This window comes from Mastacembelus armatus, chromosome 13 (genome assembly GCF_900324485.2).
Source record: "Mastacembelus armatus chromosome 13, fMasArm1.2, whole genome shotgun sequence".
Taxonomy (NCBI): Eukaryota; Metazoa; Chordata; class Actinopteri; order Synbranchiformes; family Mastacembelidae; genus Mastacembelus; species Mastacembelus armatus.
Genome location: NC_046645.1, coordinates 16,068,823 through 16,094,970, shown reverse-complemented (window position 1 = coordinate 16,094,970; position 26,148 = coordinate 16,068,823). Strand labels below are relative to the sequence as shown.

General features: G+C 39.0%; 1 protein-coding gene across 10 annotated transcripts in view; it reads right to left on the bottom strand.

Annotated features, from left to right (window-relative positions):
• The window catches only part of msi2b (musashi RNA-binding protein 2b), a 220,870-nt gene that overhangs the window by 98,995 nt on the left and 95,727 nt on the right, over positions 1-26,148 (bottom strand). For all 10 annotated transcript variants that reach the window (XM_026316669.1, XM_026316661.1, XM_026316713.1 and 7 more), the window contains exon 7: positions 21,812-21,860. In XM_026316669.1, coding sequence (XP_026172454.1) covers positions 21,812-21,860 — 49 coding nt within the window. The remainder of the gene's footprint in view (positions 1-21,811; positions 21,861-26,148) is intronic.

Genomic DNA, 26,148 nt, shown 5'->3' with positions numbered 1-26,148 from the left:
TAAAGTCTGGGGAGCACTGCCTTCACATCAGTATGGTTGAAATCCCATGCTACACTGTGCACTGCAATAGTATCAGGTGGTATATATACATCGCTTGGCAGTATGACAGTGAACTCACAGGAGATAAATGGGCTTGCATTTGACAGTCACATATTCTAGGTCTGGGAAACAGTGACTGGTACTGTCTTAGCGACGGCACACCAGCTGTTGTTTACATAAATACATAGCCCCCCTCCATTGCTCTTACTGGAGGCTTCAATTCAATTCAGTTCAATTCAATTTTATTTGAATTGAATCACGATACAATAAATCACGATACAATCATATCAAGGCACTTTACAAAAAACAAAACAAAACAAAAAAACCCCAACAAATCCCTTATGAGCAAGCATATGGCGACAATGGAGAGGAAAAACTCCCTTTAACGGAAGAAAAAACCTCCAGCAGGATCAGTTTGGGTGGCCATCTGTCTCGACCGGTTGAGGTGAGTGGATAGAGGAGCGAGAAAAGGCTGAGGCTTCAGTCCAATTGTATGCTGTGCAACGTGCTAGCTCAATAGCTGCATCTAGGGTGAGTGAGTGAAGCCAGGTCTCTGTGATTAACAGAATGCAACTGTCCCCGACGATCTTGTTCGTCGCAATATGCAGGTTTAACTCATCCAGCTTGTTGGCAAGAAAAAATGCTCGGAAACGGTGGTTTGTGTGGCTGCAATTCTCATCGATGCACTGACCCATGGAGAGCCGAGGTCCATGTGATAACTGCTGGGATGTCATGAGATTGTGCTGGTCACAGGTGTTGCTAGCCAAGCATGAAATTTGTGACATTCCACAAACTTAGAAGAATTTTACCAAGCCTAGAAAAACAGTCTAGTAACATATAAATAAGCTCTTCATAAGGCCAGAACTGCATACTATTCATCACTAATAGAGGAAAATAAGAACAATCCCAGGTTTATTTTCAGCACTGTAGCCAGGCTGTTGAGCCCAGTGTTCCCTTAGCTCTCAGCACTGATGACCTTATGAGTTTCTTTACAAATAAAATCATAACTATTAGAGATAAAATTCATCAGGTCCTTCTTGCAGCTGCCACACACTACAGTAGCTCTTGAATCATCTGTAAGACCTCAGCTATGTTTAGACTGCTTCTCTCTCATAGATCTCTCTGAACTCACATCAGTTGCTTCGTCTAAATCATGGAGTAAATCATATGTCTCTTAGACCCCATCCTGACTAGACTGCTCAAATACTTCCATAATTGACTCATATTTATTAGACCACAGGCTAACAGGCTACGTGCCTCAGGTTTTTAAGGTTGCAGTAATCAAACTGTTACTCAAAAACACAGGTGTCCTGGGTAATTATACAGTAGACCAACATCCAACGTACCCTTAATTTCTAAAATCCTTGAAAAAACGGTTGCAAAGCAGCTTTTTGACCACTTACACAAGAATGAAGTATTTGAAGATTTTCAATCAGGATTTAGAGCACATCATAGTACAGAAAGAGCACTGTTAAAAGTCATCATTGATTTTCTCTTAGCCTTAGATAATGGACTTGTCTCTGTACTTGTCCTCTTAGATCTTAGTTCTGCATTCAACACCAACAACTACAGCATCTTATTATAGAGACTGGAGAATGTGATTGGGATTAAAGGAACGGCATTAAAGTGGTTTCAATCTTAGACAGATTCCAATTTGTTTATGTTCATAATGAACCTTCTACGCACACAAAAGTTAGTGATGGAGTACCACAAAGTTCTGCATTAGGACCAACTATCCACACCTTGTACATGCATTTTACAGGCATTTTTCTTACTGAAAACGAACAAGTACAATATAATTGTCACATACTGACTTTATCAAAGTTGTTTTGACAAGCTAAATCAATCCATCCATTCCTAGCTGCTGAAACAACTTGGACCAGCATCATTCAGCTGCTTGCATCCATCTGCTAAGCCGAGAGAAAAGTCATGGACAGAGAATGAACTGCAACTCCATTTTAAGCATGTGGTGAGGAAGAGGGGAATGTGGAGAATCCACTCTAATCTGCCTAGTATACGTAGCCTGAATCAGCACATTACATCTAAATTATGTTCTGCTCTCCTTGTTACTGTTTGTTGTAAACAGTACAGTGGGTACAAACTTATCCTTCAGTAATCAAAGTTAATAATTCGATTCAATATTTGATCAGTAATTTATGAATTTTCACAACTATTAATGGTGCTCCTGAGGTAATTCATCTGTCATTAAATAAACTAAAATTCAGTATACTACTGACTGTTCACTCCTCCTTCACTAGTCTGACAAATAAAGAGACTACAGTGAAGCAACTACAGTGAAATTGTTGCAGTAAAATGCAGAATAAATAACCAGAGGGAGGAATTGATGTTTAATTGAACGGCAGAATACTGAACTGTCCATGCACTTTCTCCAGTCAGGATAAAATGTAGGGAATGCTGAAAAATTGTAATAGAACTGTGCATTTTACACAGGTGCAAAGAGAAAAAAACAGGTATGATGGTCAAATGAGACAGCACAGCCTGTTTCTGTTAAAAAGTCACTTTGTTGGTGCATAAGAAATGCAACACAGGTATAAGGCTTAAACTATGTATTTAAATAAACATTTCTAAACAACAGCACATGTGTTTTTATTATGTTTTATATAGCTGAAGAAGAAACAAAAGGAAAATTGTCTGTATTTCTTATTCATCTATAAATGAGCATTCCCCTCATTAAATCCTTGCACCATCTAAAAACAGCAGGGAACATGTTGATAATTATGTAGCCTGTGATTTGAGAAGTGCCTTGCCAGAGCACAGTACACTACTATCTACCCTGTTCAACTTTATTAAACCATGTGTGCAAAAAACATCAGATTGCTAAAACCTTTAAAAAATTATTCCACTAAATGATGTCCAGATGTGTCAGAACCATAAACAATTTTGACAGAAGAAACGGCAAAGAAACTGCAACAAAAAACTCTACAAAGTTGTAAAGGCTGCTGTTGGGTGATTTTTGTAAGTAAAAACTCTTAAAATTTCATTTTTTTGATGAACAGAACAAATGTTGCTACTAGCTAGCAGGGTACCATGGCAGGGCATCAAACGTACACTGCTTAATTTACCTAAAGGTTATTTAGATAGGTGCATCAGGGACAGATAAGCTGCAGCACCTTCTACTCAAATCAATTTCTTCAGCGCCCATCACAGTGCAAGGGTTATTACCGAGGCAATGAGATAGAGCTGAGATACCCCCACAAGACTCCTTTCAAATTTGACCCCGCTTGGCAGAGTCAAGTGATGTTTGGGAGACAAAGAGACAGCAAAGGAAAGACAAAATTTGATAGAGACACAGGATCAGGAAACAGACAGCTAGCTGTTATCAAGTTTGAAAAAGGTGCTTATCAGAGGTCAGAGCCCAGACAGTATCATGGGACAAACAGCAATCTAACAAATAAATAACCTGCATCAGGCATAAAGCCAGATCTGCACTAATAGTCTTACTAGGCATTATGTTAAAAATTACAATCTGTGTTGGTCGGGGTATGCTGCTTGTGAGACGATATATTGCAGATGTCGACATGATGCTGGATGACATTAAACTGCATTAGTGGCTTTGGCATTTTTAGTCAGAGGCATTTGCACTGACACCCATCGTTGTTGACATGAATGAGGCGGCTGCATTTTTCAGATAGTGCTAATGTTTGTCTGAACACACAGGATGGTAGGTTGCCACAGTACCTGCACAATGACATAAGAGCTATTGACAGTAGGTGTAGCACTAAAAAATAATGCCTGGTTTGAAAATAGGAGGACTTTTAGTAGCACTTCATACATTAGTTAAAAATGTCTTTGTAGTACATGAAATATAGCAAAACAATATAGATGGGGTTTTAAAATGTTTGCCCCTCACCAACATTCCCTACAAGAAACCACCAAGCTCAGCTCCAGCCATTTAGAGTTAAGAGGACTCCTGAGGAGGAAAGAGTGCTTAGTTTCTAAATAGTAGGTTACTGGTTTTCACTATGCTTAGCTGGTAAGCACACTTAACTGTGTTATTAAGGATTTCTGATGGGAACTGTGACCACATTCTGAAATGTGGTGTGTGGTGAGCAGTGGCAATTTTGGCAGCTTTACTCCAAGTCTTCTGACTAAAATGCATATTAGTTTGACTCACTTTTAGTCTTAATGTCTGTATTAGCTTATTTTTTGTTGACAAAAACTAGAATAATTTTAGTCATGCATTATTAAAAGATCTTACGACTATCATTATTATTACCACTGCCCATAAACAAATTATTTTGTATTTAATGAAAAAAAAAAAAACATTCAACTCAGAGCAGTTTCACAAACCAGGACATTTTTTCTTCAATTGTATTTAGAAGTGTTTAATCTTCAAAATGCTGACAATTTCAGTTACATACAGTGGCAAGAAAAAGTATGTGAACCCTTTAAAGTCTCCTGCTGAGCTCCCTTTAATGATGTGACTGTGATCCTGATTGTTAGTTTGCCCCCGAGGCAACACCTTGTATTTGTTATTCCTTAGTAATCTGAGCAAGATGGCAAAAGATTTAAAGAAGCAGGTGGGATGATCTAAGATATGAGGCATTCATGCTTTCCCCCAATCTTAGACTGGAAACAACACAGATGCCTGGGTGACCTCCCTCATTATTATTCCCATCATCTTGCTCTTCTCTGGGCAGCTATCATGTCTTTATAATATTGCCAAGTTAAGGTGCTCTTAATTTAGCAGAAAGCTGGAACTTAATCACCTAGCCCATATAGTGCGCCATGGCCCCAGTTGTGGTGCAAATAATTGGTCTACATAATTCTCATGTTCTGCCATGAGAAATACCTCAGAGATATGGCTAGGAGGCTGGGGAGAGGTTTTAAATACCTTGGCCAAATACCTTTCAATTATCTTATGTGTAATGCAATGCATACTCAGTAGGATGTAGTAAAGCCCACAAAAAACTGTGCACACACACAAGGGAAAGGATAACCTTCAACTTTCAAGTTGTTTCACAGTGAATGACATTCACTGTTCCTTCTGATAGTGCCAACAACCATTGTTTCTGTATGAAGTCAGGGATTTATAAATGAATGTGAAAACTGAAACTGCCCATGGTCATTGGGCAGTAATGGTGGTATTTTTTTTCCAATCAGGGGAAAGTCAGTGAGTACCTACAGGTATGATTCCTTTGGTGTAAAGGCCAAAGCTTACAGGTACATTCTCATGTTTACAATAGTATAACAGTCACTTAACCTATTATAGAAGTTATCAAACTGAACCTGAATGAATTGGTAGTTTCAGGGTGGTTCAAGATGGGTTACAGCCCAAACAAGAATTACCAGGGTGCCCCATCTGAGACCGGGGCTCTTTCGACAGGAGTTTTGGTGCTGAGTCCCAAAGACAAGCGCTTTTTGGAGTTACATCAGGCTTGACGTCACTTAGAAAGAAAGCATTGGCAAGGACACACATTGAGTGACACAACAGAATTTCTAGTTTTAATTAGATTATAGTGTACTGCATTTCTGGATTTAGACAACTTTATTTCCATATAATAAGCTTAATCTGTGACACCAACATCCTGTGAGTGCAATTTCTCCTCCCTCTCAGGCAGCACTAGTGAATGACATAACATAACAGCAGGGGGATAAAGGCTCTTGATGTCCAATGGCCAGCACATTCCTCATGTGTTCTCTAGACATCTCCATTGGCTCTCCTTTGAACAACAAATCTGGCTACCATAACTCCTCTAAATATTTAAACCCAATTGTGTATGTGTGGTACTTGAATAGATATTAAGACTGACTTTCCAAACTCTTTCAACATACAGTTATACTGTATAATAACATATATGTATACTGGCACACTTAAAGAAATATCTAAAACTATGCTTTATAATTGTAATGCTTTCAAAAGCCGAACATTAGTAGAATTAATTGTTAATATTCTGTCAATACTAGACATTATACTCAGTATATATATATATTATGATAAATACTAAAAAATTCTCAGGTCAATTTAAATTTGAATTAGTCACTCCTTCTGTCATGAAAATATGCACCAAAAAGAGAGGAAATAAATTCTTCGAAAGCATGAGGTACGGGGTAATTCTTAGCCAGTCCTAACAGGCCATTATATTCGTTCTGTGAGGCTGCGACATGAGTGATGACTTTCCTGACCACTGGTGAGGATTCATTATGGAGCTATGGTCCCATACTGTATCACTGTCCCTGCGACTGAAGGGATAAAGAGAATGCGCATACATATGAGTTGATATAAATAGCAAGCACATATTTTTATATATATAGACTGCCACATTATGCTGCTGCCTTCATTCACTCATCACTTGAAGGGGCCTCTCAGTGGAGAGATTGATTTGTACCTTGTCAAAATCTGATTATAGACCAAATCAAAGAGTTGTTTGCTAGAGCCACAGGATAAACATATCATTCACTCGCAAAAACTTCTTTTGATAGCCCTTGATAGCACAGATCAGCATAGTAGACATAACAGTTAAACTGAAACCATGAACTTCAAATCCTACTGTCCACTGTACATGATCTTAGCACTAACTGGACATAAACCTGTCGTCTGCAAATATGGGTTACTCTGGTGTTCTCTATAAATTTCAAATATGTTAAGGTGATCATTTTCTTTAACAGGAGCTGAACTGCCTTTGAGCATGTTAACATACTTTAGACTTTTACATTTTAAAAGCAAAGCTTTTTGTCAAAAACTCAAACTAGCTCATCAAAGAATCTTTATGATTCCAAATGTACATAATAGCACAACTGTACTACAGCAGGTATTTAACCTCTCACTAGCCAGTCTGAAACATCCAATCTGTTTGGGTGATGCATGTATTTATCTGGAAAATGTCACCTCCAGCAATCAGTGAGCAACAGGAGTGGAGTGGAATCAAGGACTGAGGCCCAAACAGGGGGGTTTTGACTGATGGCAGAACTCATATAAAAGCCAGTTCACCAGACCTGAACTCTCCTATGTCCTCCAGCTCACAAAAAATGGGTAAAAAAGGAAAAAAAAAATACACCCTTCATATGTGAAGATGCATCTTTTTGAAAAAAGAGTTTAATTACAGTATCTACAACAGTTGGAGGTCAAACTGTTAAATGACAGCAAAATCAGGATTGTTAGCCTGTGTACTACTACACATTTCTGTCAGCAAGAATTTCAAAAAACACTGGACAGTAGATTTCATAGAGAGCTAGTGATGTTCTAAAACCCAAATTTAAAGATGGCACAGTGTCACATTAATTTATAATTTCCAATTTTACCACACAAAATAAGTACTGATACCAACCCTATGGAAAATCTTCCTCTTTAACATTTATAAGGACATCAATAAATCTTTCCTGTGAAAAATGCATGGTCTTGAGATTGTCTTGTAAAATGATCTACTTATAATTGAATGCATCCCCCGAAACACAGGCACACAAGAAAATGTCCCTGATAACTGTGATTGAGGAAATGTTATATCCCAAGTGAAAAAAAAAAAAGATTTTTTTTTTTTTTTGTATATTGTCAAAAAGTATATTGAGTATACTTTTAAAATGTTAAATTTCATTATACTTGAATGAAACAACTGAAGTTGCATTTAATACACTGGAAGCTGCACTATGAATCTGCTTCGGGAAAGACGGTTCAAAGTGCCACTCTTTCCTCATCATTTCTGCCAATCTGCCAAAACTAGCATTTATCCTTCACGTGGGGATTTTCAAGGCAGGTTATGAATTTTGAAAAAATGAAAACCTGCTATATACTGTATGCAACTAAAATGTATTTTAGTGATATTCATGATTATTCATAGTTCTCAGAAGAATTCCGCAAAAAGCATACAAAATACGTAAACGTAATACGAAAGAGTATTTTTAAGTGAAACTTTGCACACAAGAATTAGACCACTTACAGTACACTTCACCACATCCAGGAACACATAAGTTGTGTACTTTAAATAAGTATTCTGTAATGTAGCTAAAGTTAAATGTAGGCACTGTATTATATTTAGAAAAGAATTACACAATTCAAATTAAAAACAAAAACAAACCATTAACATACTTTTGGAAAACATAACTAATTATATATATAAATATGTTTAAAATAAAGTGCACTTTTAAGAAATATGCTAAATTACTAATTAATATCATTTCAGTATAGTTTACAAACATTTACTTTAAATATGCTTTTGTAAGTTTACTAAGCTTGTACTTTGGAAACGTACTAAAAATGTATTTTTACTTTGTTTCAACACAAGCACAAATACACATCATAACATTTTTAGGACACTTTATATGCAAAAAGTATAATATAAGTATGAAGCAATATATTTATTCTTGACTTGGGTAAGGAGTTGCCAAAGTCAATAGAATGAATTGCCATGTCACGACATGCGTCAGGTTTTGGCATTTAAATGCATTTAAAATGCATTATTATCTTTAGGTCCTTTACATGTTTTTTATGGAACAACTGAGTTATTTGAAAACTTTGAGCATGTTATCCACTTCATAAAAATGCAGCTCCATGGTTGTGGAGTGCTTCATGTTTTCATACTATTTGCATAAGCAATCCCGACAAACACAATGTAGGTAGTTGCTATGGCACCATGGAGAAGATCATCACGCAGTTTCTATCATGCAAACCAGACTCTAATTAGCACCAATTCTAAAGCACCAATTGTATCAACACTAATGTAACAGCCTGCACTGGCTGCACCGTTCATAGTTACTCCAGTGCTGTTAACATCTAGACTTTTATGAAACAAGAGTGGAGGAGGCATATAATGGAGAGCACAGAACATTCAATTGTGTGCACGGTTTATTTATTTTTTTCTCCATGATATCCCCCTGGGCTTTGTACTGTGGTCAGACTGCCTGAGCATTATCACCATCTTTAGGCCTCAGTGCTAGCAAGCAAAAATTGAAAACACAATTATTTTACTATAACACAAACACACACACAAGGGCAGCACGGTGGATGAGTGGTTAGCACTGTTGCCTCACAGCGAGAAGCTGTTCGCAACCCGGCCTTACTGTGTGGAGTTTGCATGTTCTCCCTGTGCTTGTGTGGGTTTTCTCCAGGTACACTGGTTTCCTCCCACAACCCAAAAACATGCATGTTAGGTTGATTGGTGACTCTAAATTGCCCATAGGAGTGAGTGTGAGTGTGTGAGGTTGTTTGTCTCTGTGTGTCTATATGTGACCCTGTGATGGACTGGTGACCTGTCCAGGGTGTACCCCTGCCTTTCACTGGAAAGAGAGCTGGGATAGGCTCCAGCAGATCCCCGTAACCCTGATTAAGGAATAAGCAGGTATAGAAAATGGATGGATGGACAAACACACACAAATGCACCATGATTGAAATGCATGAAAAAGCAGACACGGACATACAGGAGCACTCATTTACTGTGGTGATTTATCCATTGTGCTATAGCTAAAGGCCCCAAGATAATCACATTATTTCGAAGCACCATGACCATAGAGGGAGAAGCAGACCACCTCACTTCACATGTTCTAGAGTATATGTGCTTCCTCTTGAATATTATTTGTGGTAGACTTGTAAATTAAAACTTTTGTCACAGGGCATAAAATGTAAAAAAGAACAAAGATGATGTCATTAGATGTAACATAGATGGAAAAGTAACAAATAATCAGAATACCAAACATAATCAGCCAAACAAAGCCATCACAATCTGTGTTGATTTCATTTGTTTATGTTCTGTATGAGCTTGAATACTCGTTTGTCTTCCTCTGACGCAAACATCAATAACTTTTATTTAGATGACACGCTGTAATGATGATAAATACAATTTCTCATCTCCCTCATGTATTTCCCTGTGCTGCACAGTATCATTGCTAGGTTTCCAATGACAATATAAAGTTAGGTGCCATTCTGCTCTAGCTAAACATTTTGTTTGGCTGTCTTCAACATGAGCTGACAATCCATTAATCTTCTTCCACAGCTGAACATCAGCTGCCGAATTTTACAGCATCTGTGCTAGATATTACAGAAGGCTGAGATCTGAATGGATGCATGTTCAGGAGGCTGTGGTTCATATTTTGCATCATTGGAAGTGACACTGGGGTGGAATACAAGGAGAATACACTGATGACTTGCTCTGCATCAAAATATATTTAATATAGAGTTGTTATTCACATACTGGTGTTATGAGTGAGTAGAAAAAAGTCTAATAGAATGACAATAAATAGTCAAATGTCAAGCATTTTTAAGGACTCTATAATGGTCAGAGTAGAAGAATAGGAGATATAGACCATCACATGGCATGATTTAAAGTATTTCAGATTTTAGATAACCCAGCCCTCAGTTTACTGGTGCTCTATTGGACCCTCATCATCATGGGCACAATAATGAAGACACGTTTAAGGTTATGAAATGATCATGGTTAAGAGAAACAACAAAAACAATAATCCAGTGTGACCTCCTCCTTTCATTGACTTTGTTGTTGTTTATAATATATCACCATCTTTGTACCTCTCAGGGTAGCACATTAACCCAAAAGAGCCTGTGGGAACGCATGTTTCACAAACCCTTTAAATTGAGCACAGTACAACCTATATGCAAAGAAAAAAAAAAAACACAAGGAGAATGGGTAAAGGCTTACAGACACTAGAACACTGTGTAGTGTTGTATTATATATGAGATTTTACAAGTTATGGTTATCATGGTGACACTTTTTATTTGGTTTAAAATCCATCCAACCACACTATACCACTTAGTCACAGTGGGCTGTAGGCAATCCCTGCTGACAATGGGTGAGAGGGAAGGTAAACCCTGGATAGTGCACCAGGCTATCACAGGGCTGACACATAGGGACAGGCATTCACATTCACACCTATGGGCAATTTAGAGTCACCAGTTAGCCTACCCCTAAACTGCATACCTTAGGTCTATGGGAGGAAGCAGAAGTACCTGGAGAAAACACACAGGCCCACACAGAACATGCAAACTGAACAGAAAAACCCCAGGATTTAACAGGATTCAAACCTGAAACCTTCTTGCTGTGAGGTGACCACCGCATCACTGTGGCACCCATGGTTTAAAATACAAATATTTCACTTACTCAGCTGTATTATCCAATGTAAACTAATTTGTCTGTTCTGATGCATAATACTAGTTTTCTTTTTTGCTGCCAATATTTGCTGACAACACAGACTGAGGTCAGTAACTCACAAAGCAACAGGGTCTCTTTTCAAATCTGCATCATTCTCTAAAGAAAAAGCAGACTGAAATAAAATACTAAAGTTGAAAGAACCCATTTATCCCAGCGCGTGCCCTCTTGAACGTATCCATCACCAGGAAAAGGATGAGGAATATAAGAGTTTAGGGGGGGCTTTGGCAGGCTCTTTCTGTGCTCTCCTTTCAGCGTCACTGTTGTGCTGTGGCTCCATGCCAGTGGTACGGATAACAATCGAGCAATAATAAACCAGGTCTGTGAGCTGAGATGAGTTGGGCGAAAGTAAAGGTGACATTCAGTAAGTTGTTTAGAATCTCAATAACACAATAGGCTTTAGTACATATTGTACACCTAGGTAAATGGAGAGAGTGTGGACGTGAACAGTGGTGAGCTAGTTTGTCAGTCTTTTTCTCTGCTTTTCTGTATCTCTGCTTACCTCTCACACAGTTACTACTTTGTATTCTTTCCCTTCCAGCTGGCTGCCACCCAGGAGAGCAGCTCTCATTAACCTCCAGTACTGCACTCTGCATACTTTAAATTCAAAAAATAGGCATAACACATTCTAAACTCTCCATGTTGAATCAGTTTTCTCATGAAGTTATGATGCCACTAATTTGACCTTCTTTCCTTCTTTCCAATCTCCCCATACCCTTACCATCTCTTCTTTACAAGAAATGTGATGATCATTGCTTCATTTGTTAATAACGCCTGTGCAGTTGTTTGCAAAGTCTTCAGAAAACATACAAGGAGACTAAGGAGAAGGTGATTAGTAAATGTAAAGGTATTATTACCTTGCAAGAATTTTAGGACTATGAGACAAAATACTTACTGTTAGCATATTACTCCACAAGTCCTTTACTAATTTAGTTTTTCATCAAAATGTAATCTCACATTAATATCACTCACACTGCTATCCTCTAATTATTATTGAATGAATCATACTCCGAGATAAGCTGTTATTAACTCATTATCACTGTGCTTTTACTAAGATGTTCTCCCCATGATTACCATTACCATTCTACTTTGTCTTCAGCATCCTCCCTTTGAAAAACAATCATGAACCATGATATTTTAAATTTCTGCTGAATGTGGTGCACTATGTCCTGACGCCTTGAGTGTCAAAGCTTTTTTTTCTTATAACCCTTTAAAACTTGCAACATGCATGGACTCCTTGGAAACCTTGATAAACAAAACTGAAAAAGTTATATCGACCAAACTATGAATGCAATGTTCATCATGGATCATCAAGCACTGTAAAGAGTTTTTTGATTTTACGTTGCTGCTATATATACAAATTATAATATTCCAATATAGTATATATAGTCCACAGAAGCTGGTTCTACTCAAACATTTAACAAGAGACACGTTGCATCTTTTCAGGCTGGGATCAGCTCGTGGCTGCAAGAAGACGTCTCTTCTTGGGTTTGTGGCTGCAGCCCCGAGCCTCACACAGACTTCTTTATTTATAGCAAACAAGGTTACACAATAGTTACACAGAAGACCTTTAACATATACTTCGTTCGCCTTAGAAACAAGGAAACTGGCTTTTGTCCCTATAGATTCATGAAGTTCAAACAGGGGACACTTGGTGTCACAAGTTCCTTGCCCCCAGAGCGGGTCTGTTTCACTTCCTAAACGCATACATTCTTTCAACATATGCACAACTGACATGTGTTGAGCGGTCAACATTCAAAGCAGTCAAACGTTCAATTACACAACAAGATCACATGTACATTTACTTATAGCAGTGAATAAATTCTATGATAAACAATTTAGACTTTTGATCCTAACAGAGGAATTACGAGAGTATATAGTGTAACTTTTGACAACGAAGACCAAGATCCACATCACACATTATCCTGCATGTGGTTTCATTTTATCTCAGAAAGGAGTGCTCTAAAGTGAAAGAAAATATTTCTGACAACATTGTCAGGGTTATCTCATTGCACTTGTGACTCCTAATTTTTCTTCAGCGATTCGTTTCAGCTGCTTTTTGAGCTGAGTTTTGTAGGGGCGTTGCTCTACCTTCAGCTTTAAAATACTCCAAAGGTGTTTTACCCTGTACTTGTGAAGCGATTATTGCCATGCTGGGAAACTCCACTCCTGCCCAAGCTTCTCTATTCATTTCTCTCTCACCTTATCCCCATCCTTTTAAGGTTGTACTTATTGAGGAACTGTGTTCTTGACCTCTATCTCTCTATCTGCCACTTTCTCTTTCTGGACAAGTTAATAAGATGACAAACAGGTCACCCCTGGGGCTACAGCAGCCTGCCAGACAGCATCAGTCAGACAGACATGTACTGACACAAGGGGAACAACTCAGTCTTTAAACCACCCCCTTCAAGCCTCTATCCACAAGAAATGCACAAGTGCAGAGGAGTGGAAATGGGCACTGATATATGAAACAGATGTAGGGATTGTTCTTCACCTTGCCCTTGGGGAGATCCATAAAGGAAGCCATTGCTTTTGGCAGCTGTAATTAGGTGCATTGGAAAGGAGCTTATCAATACTTGGCTTATGCTGGAGAGAGTACAGTGTAGGCAGTGTAAAGAGTCAACAGCTTATTATTTGAATACTTCAAGGTCATTTCAAAGGGGGGGACTGAGTCTGCTGGAGTGGCGCTACAGTCCAATTATGTGATGAAGTAGTGTTTTATGTTGAGAGCACGGAAAGAGAGTTAGTGAAAGGCAAAGGTATTGAATACAAAAGACTATCAGTAGATCACTGAGAATATATATCGGTGAAGCACAGCACATGAGCCTGGGGTGGGGGAGAGGGGTGGTTGGGGTGATGTGGTACAATAAATAGTATGTAATGTTTATGTTCAGAGGGTACAGGAATGTGGTAGTTACAACGATTAAGCAATTTGTTCTCCATTATTTCAGATAACTAAGTGTGGCCTGGGGATGCAACATCACTTAGCACTCAATGATTGTTGCAATAATTTCATTCCCTGTTTGCTGAAGTAATTAGTATTTTGCTTCAACATGTAAAAAGTGTTGTTGGAGAGGTTTACACCTGACTTATCTGTGTTTCTCTTCCATTCATGACCACTGGGGATCTAGGAGGGCGTGTGTGTGTGTGTCAGCTTTAAGAGACAGCGACAGCTATTGACAGATTAGAAATGACAATGGAAAGTAGAAGTGATGTGATAAAGTCTGGCAAGAAAAGCAAAAATGAAGGAAACAGTAATTTTGAGAATGGATGGAAGACAGATCAATGCCTTAAGAATAGTGAGGCCTTTATTCTCTCTGCTACATGCAGCTGACATAGCTTCAATGTTATTCCAGAGGAAAACTCCTACAGGACTCAAAATGCAAAATGATACAGAATTTTCTTGTGTAATTTCAGTCAGAAGGTTGGGGCAGAGGAACCTGCGAGCTGTAGTGCTGGGTAGCAAGAACCACTAATCTACATGATGTGATTCCAAATATGAAAGAATTACTCAAATACAGAAGACCAAAACCTGCTAGAAATCCAATTTTAGGGCAAAACCTAATGTCAAATAACATCGAATATTGCTGAAACTCTGAAATAAATTGTGAGCTGCTAAAGTCACAGTTACTGAAGCTTAATCTCAAGATTAAGAATCATATTTGAAGAAACGACTCTGGAACTTAAGGATGAAAATGTAGAGCTATGCGTTGGTGATACAGGGTTCTGCAAAATGAATACAGTTCCAGTGCCTCAGCCTACTACACTTTGCACAGGTAATCACAACACAGCACTGTGCATTTGGATGTCATGTTGTAGTAGAGTGTCTCAATCTGTATCTGTGTGTATTTATTTTAAAGAAAACACCATCCATCTAGATAGGCAGCTTGGACACTTCAGCGGTGAAGAACCCAGGGTCATGGGGTGTTTCGGGTCTTTGATCTTCAGACAAAGTCATCTGAGCAACCCAGTTGGGGATGATCAGTCCCCGGCTTGTGTCCAAGTAGCACGCTATACCAAGGATCCACTCCTCTTGATCCACAAGGACCTGGAAGCTCTCTCTGCAGTGTTTACAGCAACGTGCAGTGAGGTGCAAAGCTGATGTTTAATGATGTGCAAGACTAACTAAAAGTACTAACAATAGAGGCAATTAAAGTAAAGGTCAAGTTATGCTTGAACAGAAGTGTTGTGTGGCAGCATCAAAAATCAAGGCAGAGCAACGAGGTGACCATGGAGAAGGGGAATTGTTGATGGAGTTAACAAGGCACACTTTTTGATATTATTACAGAGCTGATAAGTTCAAAAGACTAGTTTAATGACCCACTGCCCTAATAGGGCCAGAGGAGAAAATGCAAACGCTGAACCTGTCGTTACCCAACTGGCCCAGAAAATGGCAATTCATCAGCGAGCCCATGCTCAGTGTCCTCAGTTAAAAAAATTAATCACCAGAGATCGGTTGACAACAAGGCAGAGTAAAGAGCAGGGACAGTGAGGGTCAGCTCTGCCTAATTGGAAATCAGACAGTTGTCTGAAGGACCCATCACAACATCCCGAGTCAGCCTTGAGGTGCATACATGAAAGATACATGGAACACTGGTAGAATAAAATGCAAATAAAGGAGAAGATGCTATTTGACTTATAATTGGCACCAGACTGGGTTAAGCGCTGAAGAAGGAAGTGGCTTAATAATGCATGCGTCAATCAGAGGCAGCAGTGGAATCATTACTGGCCACAGACATGGTGGTGGGCAAGGTCAAAAGCAGCTGGTTATTACCACAGCTATATTATTTATAAGAGTGATTTCCGCATCAAATGGCCTTCCCTGAGCTGCAGCTGCTCCCCCAGACCTCCCACACAGCTAGAGGAGAGGTAATAGGCCAATCAGCACAGTCATGCAGGGAGCCTGCCTGTCATGCTGGGAACCAACCAGTGAGCAAGCCAGGAGAGAATGCTATCCGATCCTCAGATAGACCCTGCAGTAATTGTGGGATGTGTCAATCATGCAGGTTAAACACAGTCAAGATTTGTGAAAGAAATTTTAAAAAACTGAAAGTTCTGCTTTTCATATTAGATCATAGATAGATGTGCTGTTTTCTTAAAAATATGAGTCAGGCAAACTGAACACTTCTAGCTAAACATGGAATCCTCTGCCTTTCCATGATTGTGGTTTTTCTCCAATGAAATATTCATATTACAAGCTATATCGCAAACACTTGTATTGAAAGTCTCTGGCCTCCTGGCTGAGCAGCACATCTAAACCCTTAAAAGACATTGTCCCACCCTTCCAGACAGAAGGTGCACCAACAGGCCTTATTTTTGCCATAGTTGTAAAACTTACATTTGTACCATGTTTGTGCCTTTTCTTCCTTGATTCAGTGATTTTGACTTTTTTGGTTCTAAAATATACAGTTACCTTTCAAAAGAGACCAGAGACCAATATTTTTGAGCTTGTGCATGCATTTTATATTCTTGCTGCAAATTGGAGAAGGGAAATTGTGCCTCACCTGAACTGAGTTCATATTTTCAAACTCTATCTATCTAAACTGATTAGCTTGTGGAATGGCTTTCGACAACAATGTGACTATACATCAGATGCAATTCAATTCAAATGAAAGGGTTCATTTGTCATCTGTAGAGTAGTGCCCCTAGGTCAAATTGGGGAAATGAAATTCTTAGGATAAGACTACTAAACTGATTAACACACAATATTCTATAAAGTTAAGAGAATTGAAATAAAAATTAAAGGGTCATCTTGATTTACATGCAATGTGGATGCAATTTGAATTTTAACAGCTTCTGTGTGCGAAACAGCAAACAGAACAATTGTCTTCATCTAAAAAAATGTATCCTGAAACATTATTTTATCATCAATAATTTCGTTATTGATGCTTTCATGATTCATTAACTCCTACAATCATACAACTGAAGAACTTTGAGAGGTCAGTGTCACTACAGAAGATAACACAGAAAAGCTGTAGCAGTCAGCGGCAAGTATGATACCAGCGGCAGGGATGATACCAAAGGTCAGTGTCGGGGAATTGTAAGGGCAAATAGCCATGACCACCCCTACATAAAAACAATCCTAAGATGAACAATCACATCACCACACAGTACTATACATATACTACATTGATTGTGCATTGAACTGTGAGTGTTGCTAAATGCAATCAGAGCTTCCAGCTCACACAGCATTGAGGTTGAATGGATTTGATAAAAAAAAAAGTGATGGAGGACTGCTCCTTCACTGCTGATGTGCTGATTTTGCTACGTGGCCACTGTAGCATAACCAGCGAATGATGAAAATCCCATCCTGACTTTAGATCAGGATACACACTATTAAATAAACAGTGAGCACCAGAATCATCACAGTGGGACTACCTTATTATAGGCTACTTGGCAGGACTGGACTGTTAGAACATCTAACCAGAGCCAAGTCACAGTAAGTCAGCACTTACCACAGAGCATCTATTCATTCCTGAGACAGACACAAAGACAGACAAACATTCACACACCTACGGGCAATTTCACCAGAGTCACCAATCACGATTCAACTGGAATTCTTTAGACTGTGGGAAGAAGCTGGAAAAAACTAAGCAGAATTAGCGAGAACATACAAACTCCCCACAGAATGGGCTGGTCGAACAAGAATTAAACCTAGAACCATCTTGCTATTGACTGGTGCAAACTACTGCTCCACCATGCTGCCCCAGAACATCTAACTAGGATCAAGTCACAATACATCAGCACCTTCAAATCACTGTCCACCCTAAAGACTTAAAGCTCCCTTAGAATCTAATGTGTCCCTCCCTGCATACTATTGTCTACATCACACAAACACACTAAATCTGTACTATGACAATGTCATGGGACACATGCTGTCATCATTATGATGATTAAAGGGTAATAGCATTGTCTTACAAAAGCTATCTAAAGTTGTTGAAGACAGGCACTCAAATGATACTAAACCGTGAAATAATGTCAACAGACATCAAGCTACTTTAAACTGCATCTGCTAAAACATCTGTATTTTTGAGGGCAGTTATTGTTTGAATAGGCTACAGTCATCCTTGGGGAAACCGAGGCCCACTTATATTGTGCCATAAAACAATCTTCAAGATTTGTCGCACTGTGTAAGATAGGTCTAATAAAATCTTGGTTGCATCCAATTTTTGTCCGTGTCAGACAAAGATTTGATGCAACAGTACAATATCAGTTTTGAGGCGTGTCAGATGGCACAGTGAATTCCTTGTGAATGGTAGTTCCAGCGTGGAAACTGAAAAAAATGCAAGCAGAGAAACGCTATTGCTGTATTGTAGGTTGTAAAAAGAAAATATACTGGTATATTTAGAAAAGCAATGACTTGTTAAAACTCTTCAAAATGAGATGATGCATTTCAAGAGGCAAATCATACATCTGTTTAGATGCAAAGGAAGTTTTCACTACAGAACTGGCCGTGATTTAGTTGGCATCAAAGTGTGTATATTACTAGTATATTAAAGTGTGATTTTAACTTAATGAGCACAAAAGGACAAAGAGGGATTTTGGTGTTATTTAACAGCCAAACATTGTGTTTATTCCATATATCTCCATTAATCGTTAATTTGTAGTTATTTGTCTTAAAACATACATTTATCTAGAAGTTACTAGTTCTATGTAGCTGAACTGTCAACCCAAAACAGTCTCTGCCGAACTGTGTACAGCAGAAAACCCAATTGATCACACTTATATTCCACTGACATTTCCTCAATCATCCTTCAGATACATCTACATAAAGATGGCCAAGGTACATGAGCTGAATGTCCTAATAAACTGTTGCCCAGGCTGCATATAAATAAATACTAGTAATGGAGTACACTGGACTGGATCAGTCACCTCTGCAAACCAACTAGCATGTGTGGGAAATGTGTAACTTTTTAATGAACTCTTCTTGGTTGGTTGGAGATGTTTTCAGCAATATCACTAAAGGTGTAAACATAATGTAATTCATTCTTTGCATATTATTCTTTGTTGTCAGTTATTTGTAATTTATTTTTGATATCAATTCCTCCAAATATTACACAAAATACTACTTCAGAATGTAAAAATTAGCCTTTTTGCCATTGGTCATCTACCAGCTGCTATTACTAGCTCTCTCCTGTGGTCGGTCCGCTGAACCTGTCAGCCTGAAATGCACATTGTGTGAACAAATCAAATATGTCAGGCTTAACAGGCTACTCTGTGATCACTTTATTTTGAGAATAAAATCTTGTCTTAAAGTGAATGTGTGTCTCTATGCACGTGTCCCAGACTTTGCAACTAGGGAGTCCCTGTCTACAGTGTACTCTAATCACCCCCCTGCTGTAAAGAACATAGGTAAGCGTTGTTCCTGCAATCAGAGCATACGTGCACAGTCACCCAAACATACTGTACATGCAGTCCTCCATCACAGGAATCCTTTTGCAATCAAAAAACAAGAATCTTCTCAAAGTTCAATAAAAAGAAGCGAAAACACACAGGGAGTCTGGAGGCACACTGTCTTTAATCAGAGTTTTGTTTTTAAAAAAAGCAATTTTGTGCATCTTAAAAAGATTATCCATCTATTATCTACACCCACTTATTCCTAACCAGGGCCATGGGGATCTGCTGGAGCCTATCCCAGCTCTCTTTGGGTGAAAGGCAGGGGTACACCCTGGACAGGTCACCAGTCCATCACAGGGCCACATAGAGACAAACAACCTCACACACTCACACTCACTCCTATGGGCAATTTAGAGTCACCAATCAACCTGACATACAAGTTTTTTGGACTGTGGGAGGAAACTGGAGAACTAGAGAGTAAACCCTCGCAAGCAAAGGGAGAACATGCAAACTCCACACAGAAAGGTCCCTTACAGGTAGCGAACCCATGGCCTCCTTGCTGTGAGGCAACAGTGCTAATCACTAAACCACCGCGCTACCCTTAAAAAGATTATGGAAAATTAATTTTCCAAATGTATCAGTTGCCCAAAAACACAGAGCTATATGTGCATTTGTATTTTATGGTGACATAGACTTTGAAACAGGCATCAAAATTTTTGTCACATCTACCAGAGAAGTAGATGTTGGGAATCTCCAAGCTCATCTGTTATGTCCAGCAGTGCAAACAAGCACCATGTGACCTTGGATCCCCTCCTTACCTAAAGTGCCACGTAGTATTTGCCGTGCATGGTCATCCTTTCTATTCTATATTCAACATTCTATATCACATGCTATCTTCTCCCTCTGTGTAAATATTGTAAACACATGACCATATATCAGACACTGAATGCTCACATCATTTTGTAACCATCCAGTCAAGAAGTAGCTGTGATGGTCAGATGACCTGTCAAAGAAACCAAATGCAATTGTACATACTGTATCTCTTTAGAATCCAAAGGTCACAAGTTACCTAGTGTTTATCAAAAAAGTAAGTGGTTGAGTGAAGATTACAGTGACAATATTTTATAGTTAGAATTTAGTGGTGATAATATTGAAGACTAAACATAAAGCTATATAATATGTGCAAGAAGCAGTCTGCAAACCGATGCTGTGATGTCTTTATTAAAAAATAGTCTAACTTGGGATTTAAGTCCAACCATGTCAAATTGTTTTACTGCTTGTCAGTCCTCTTCCAGTCTCATTGTTATCAAAAAAGAAACAAAAAAGAAAAGAAAGAACCATGGTCAAAACCATGAATATAACACCCAGGATGTTATAACCCCCTTCTATGTTCTATTTCTTTTTCAGAACCACCAACTGTACAATAGACTGTACCCCTGTACTGTGTTGTTCTGGAGTGGCTGACTAGTTCCTGTATCTGTCTTTAAAAGTGCTCAGAAATGAATGTTGGTCTCCTCCTTGCTGCTGCTGTGTCTTTGTAAAGTCCTCTGTTTTGGGGCACAGGGCTGCACTGCTGGAGCCAAAGATAAGGCTTTTTGATACGGAGGGGGAGGCGATAACCATCCTGCCACCTGAGTTGCTCTGCAGAATCAGCTATCTGAACCCTTATCAGACCACACAGGCCTCGCTCCTTCAATCTCTGTCCTTCTGTTCAGCTGTGGGGCACCTTTTCTCTTTTACCTTTTCTCTCACTCCCTTATTTGACCCCCTCATTCTTTTCTCGCCCTTGTGTCTCCCTTTTCCATCATCCAATCACCACAATGCCGGTGTAGATCCATATCGACTTATCAGAGGGGCAAAATGGCCGAAGGGGAAATGATGCTAATTAAATTGATAGGGAAAAGAAATGCCGGTCTATGTGGCGTGTTTAGCTGGCAGGCTCAAGTGCCACGTGCTGTTGTATGCACTTGTGTTTGTGCATGTGTGTATCGGTCAGCAGCATGGCAAATCACTATAACAAGGAAACATTTAGTATGGATTGCTGGGTGGAGTGAAAGCTATCTAGGATAAAAACAATAGACCTGACCTTGAAGGAAGTAGGAATCTTTGAGGAAATTCACTTACTGATGTAGATGTTGCTGTTGTGACTTAGTATGAATATGTATGAACTGAATTAGTAGTGAAGCAGCTTTTATATACAGCAGATAATATACAGGCAATCAATCAGTGGTGGCTATTGAGCAAGAACTCAAGAAGTATGTTGAATTTTATGTGTAAACACATACACATAAGAGTCACACAAGCAAATGCCACTGCAAACTTACCTCTATGTCGGTTGGTGGTTTTGTCAAACATTAGCATAGCATCCTCTACCTGAAAGAAGACAGAAAGACATGTTAGACTTCAATTATAATGCAGAAATGCACACTGAACTGATCGGCACTATATGGTCAGCACAAAAGGAAGGTTGTGAAGTATGCCTGTAAGCTTTCATGTTGTCATCACTGGTCGAGTGTGTGCATTCACTGCCCCACAGGCTGACATTAATGGTAGAGAAAAGCACCAATTTGATCACCTTTCTTTCCAGACTGAGACAAGCTGCTTTGTTTCATTTACCACCATATAACTATTGTTTTTACTAAATCTGTCATATTTTGAGCTGACATTTCAGTAGGGGTTGACACAGGAGCGGATTTTCAAACCTTTCCTGTCCCACATCCAAAAAAAAGAAAAAATCCTGTCCCATCCCAATTCCAGAAGAATGACTCCCATTCCCTCCCACTCCAGTGTTTAAAAAAAAAAAAAAAAAAAAGTAGTATTCAGCAGTGGTCTGCATTGTTGGCTTAAACAAGAAGGTTCTGAGTCTGAACCCCAGGGCTGGCTGGCACCATTCTTCCTCTAGCAGCACGGTCATATCACCCATTTCACATGCTGCCCCAGAGCTTATCTGGATGACAGAAAAACTTTCTAACATGTCATCCAGCCTAAATGACAACACATGTTGTTTGTATGCACCATCGAATTCAACCCATAGGACCTTTCCAGCAGCTTACCAGACCTTTTTCATCATGATGAACAACACTATGACTGACAGAGGATAAGGACGAGGATACTGAGTCTAAGGTGCGGCAGATCCAGTGGGTGCTTATGGCTAAATGTCACAAGGAGTGGATGATGAGAATCCTACCACAACATGTGTCCCAGTGGGATTCTCTTACCATGAGAACATCAAAGATCTTCTAGGTCATAAGGAGTCAGAACTTCACACAAGCTATTTAGCACCTTATTACCTCTGTTTCCACACCTAAAGGACTTTTGTTTTTTTATCTCTTTACCAGGCTCACCTTCTTCATATACGCTATTGTCTCTTTCTATGTTACCCTACCAAACTGAACACCACTAATCCCGATCCTACCATAGAAAACATGTTTAACATACAGCCACAGAGCTCCAGATGCTTGATTTAGCCCAATCCACAGTGAAATAAACAAAGCGTTTATTTCACATTATACTTCTTACTTCAGATGAATAGAGTAGGTCAATGTCTGTAAGAACATTATCCACTTTCCTATTTCACCTGTAATTTTATAAATCAGAAGGCAGGAGGGCAGTGATGCACAGATGTGTTGTGATTCTAAAGGCTCAGGTCAGCATGACAGCACTGGTGTGTGTTGGCTGAGGCCTGGGAAATGTTTGCTGAGCAACATTAACCGATCTTATTCCCAGTAACTGATGCCAAATCTTTGTCTGTGCACACAGGCAGAACAAACGAGCTTTATTACTTGGAGCGTGAATTCAAAAGCTAGAAGTGTGATGAGAGAGATGTGAGGCCACAGAAAATGTGTTGTTCCAGCTCGAAGACAGAAGAGAGTAAATTAAAACAATGCAGGGTGAGGGATGACAGACTTTGTTTCTCCCCTCATCTCTGCCTGCCTCTTTTTTTATGGTTATTTGATAGATGCTTTATCACATTCAGTAATCAAAAGACTTAAAATTTCATGGGTGGCTTGTCTTTAGAAGGAAAGGCAACAATGTCAGTTCATCAAGTGTTGTGCCTTCATCGTGCTTCCAGTCTCTTTGGCAAACATAAAAAAAGAAAACTGAATAAAGTGGTGGAGGCAGAGAGTTCCTGTGAATGTGAGCCAGAAGGTATTACATGGATTCACCTTTCTGAAATGCAGCTGCATTCCCTGGGGAACCTTGTGTCAGCTGCCACTAGCAGGGGTTATTAGCCAATATCTGTAAATATGAAATGAAGCGATAAGAGCGCAGCAGATAAGGAGAAACTGACTGAGCCTTTGAGAAACAGCCTATCTAAACTTTCCATGCCTCTGCTTACTGCTTTATCCCAATCCGCCTATGAAGAACTTATTTTTTCACCCAGATCTCACCTTTATTTCAACCAAGACGGGCTATGGCGATAAGAGCTCTCTTTTAAAAAGGTCCTGGATATCACCTACTGAAAAAAAAAAAACCCAAAAAACCTCAGATATTGGTCTTCGAACCGAAATTTCACACTCACACTTCCTAACTCCCCCAATTCTGCAATATTTCTTAGAGCTCAAATGGTTTCACATGTGAACTAGTGCTCATCACAAAGAGCAGATCTTGAAACAAAGTGCCACACACTAATGGATGAATTTAAAATTCAAACAAACAAACTAGACAATGTTATGCCTGATTTGCCCCTGTCCAAAGATTGTGGAGGCGTGGCTCAATTCAAGGCTTGGTGATCGAATCGGGTCAGAGCCTTCATAGGGCAATGCCAATGGAATACCCACAGTAGCCAATGCGAAACCCTAATAACAGCAGGTGTGGTCTCCTGGTCTTGTTGAATCATCTAGTGTGTGTTCAGAGAATATAATATTAAAAATCAGTTTAAAGTGTTGATATGTCTGTGGTCTCCCATGCTGTTAAACTCTGTGAAGCTTTTAAATCATCTTGCGTTTCCCCAGCGTCAGTCAGGTGTAGTAAAATCATCAAATTGACACCAGACACTTGCAGATTATTTACACAAGAGGAGCCTTGAGCTACGTCCACACAAACAGTTTTTTTTTTTTTTTTTTTTTTGTCAGCTCAAAATTAGGCATAAAATAATCTTAAAGGCCCTTCTTTGCACTATACTATTAGAGCTGTGGCCATGGGCTGAGAGGATATGCTCTGACAAGAAAATTATCAGCATGATACACAATTTAATTGATATGCTATAGATTTTCTATTTAAGTTGTATTAGAACATAACATAGACCAGCACCATTCCGGCAGATCTGCGCATACTGAGAGTAGCAGAAACTTTAAGCCATAGCCTAGAAATTGATATGTTATTACTTTTGAGAGTCAAAAATAAGCTGGTGATCACATCCTGCCTCCCATCACCAGTCAAATGTCTCAGTTTGGTTTCTTAGCAGACCTGCATCACTCTTTTCATTGCAAATTTCATTTATAACCTGTTTACCAGTTGTTTTCTGACGTGCGCACCACATTTAAATAAAATAAATAATGAAAGAACACTGCACAGCACTTCTTTCTGTTTTTGTAAATTGTGAAGACTTACTATTACTTACAGTAGTACAGATTAATCATACTGCCAGTAGTGTTATGTGTCAGTATGCTTTAATGCTTTACTGAACAACCAGATAGATCTGGGACAATTTTCTACCTTTGTGCACAATATAGTCCTATTCTATTAACCAGCACAATGTAACTCCCACTGTTAGTTCCACACAGATCAAATGGAAAATATCCACTATTTTGAATTTAGCAAACGGAGTGTTTTCCTTAGAAGCCAGAAATTGAGTGCTGGTCTGATCACTTTGAGTCTTCATGGAGAACCATTTGCACATGACTGGCTCCCTGTGTAGCTGCCAATCCCATTGGACTTGCTGCAGAAAACAAACTATTCCTCAGGGAAGGCTGGCTTATCCCAGCTGTCAGTCACCATTATGGCTGTGGTGAAGAGCACAACAGCAGGTGCAGAAAGGAAGCTCTCTAAACACATATATTAAAACTGAATGACCCTCATTGAAATGTACAGTGTGTGTACTGTAAAAAAAAATGTACAAAACCTGCAAATCTATCCATCCCTCTGTATTCTTGAGAAGGATGTAGGGGTGGGGGTCTGAGACAATGATCCAATCCACCTCTACACTGTACATTTATTTGCTTGTTCTGGAGGTTTTGACAGTGTAGATTTCATGAACAGATAGAAATATATATGTTTAAACTTTGGGAATCCTCATCCATAAATGTTGAGTCATAATGCTAGTGGATACTTGATTAATGTATGGGTTGATAGGAGAATATACAGTATACAAATTTTGGCGTCCTGTTTCAAAGTTTATCAGAGTTCTTAGACAAAATTTTACTTTTTCTGTGATAACTACAGGCAGCTAGTCTAAAAACCATTTCTAGAAGCATTTGGTGTCAGTTTTGTGTTGAGGAATGTCTCTTTTGATAACCTACATCAAGATTAGCTACAAAACATTAGTGCATTTCTGCAAATACAGGTAAGCCACATACAATTCTCATTGTGGCAGAATTTCACACAGATTGTTTGCCTTGATTGTGAACCAATAATCTTACTCACTACTACTTTGTTTGCTTACATTCATGAGATTGTCACTGTCACCTCCTGTAGCATTTATCAATTTGCCAATGGAAAA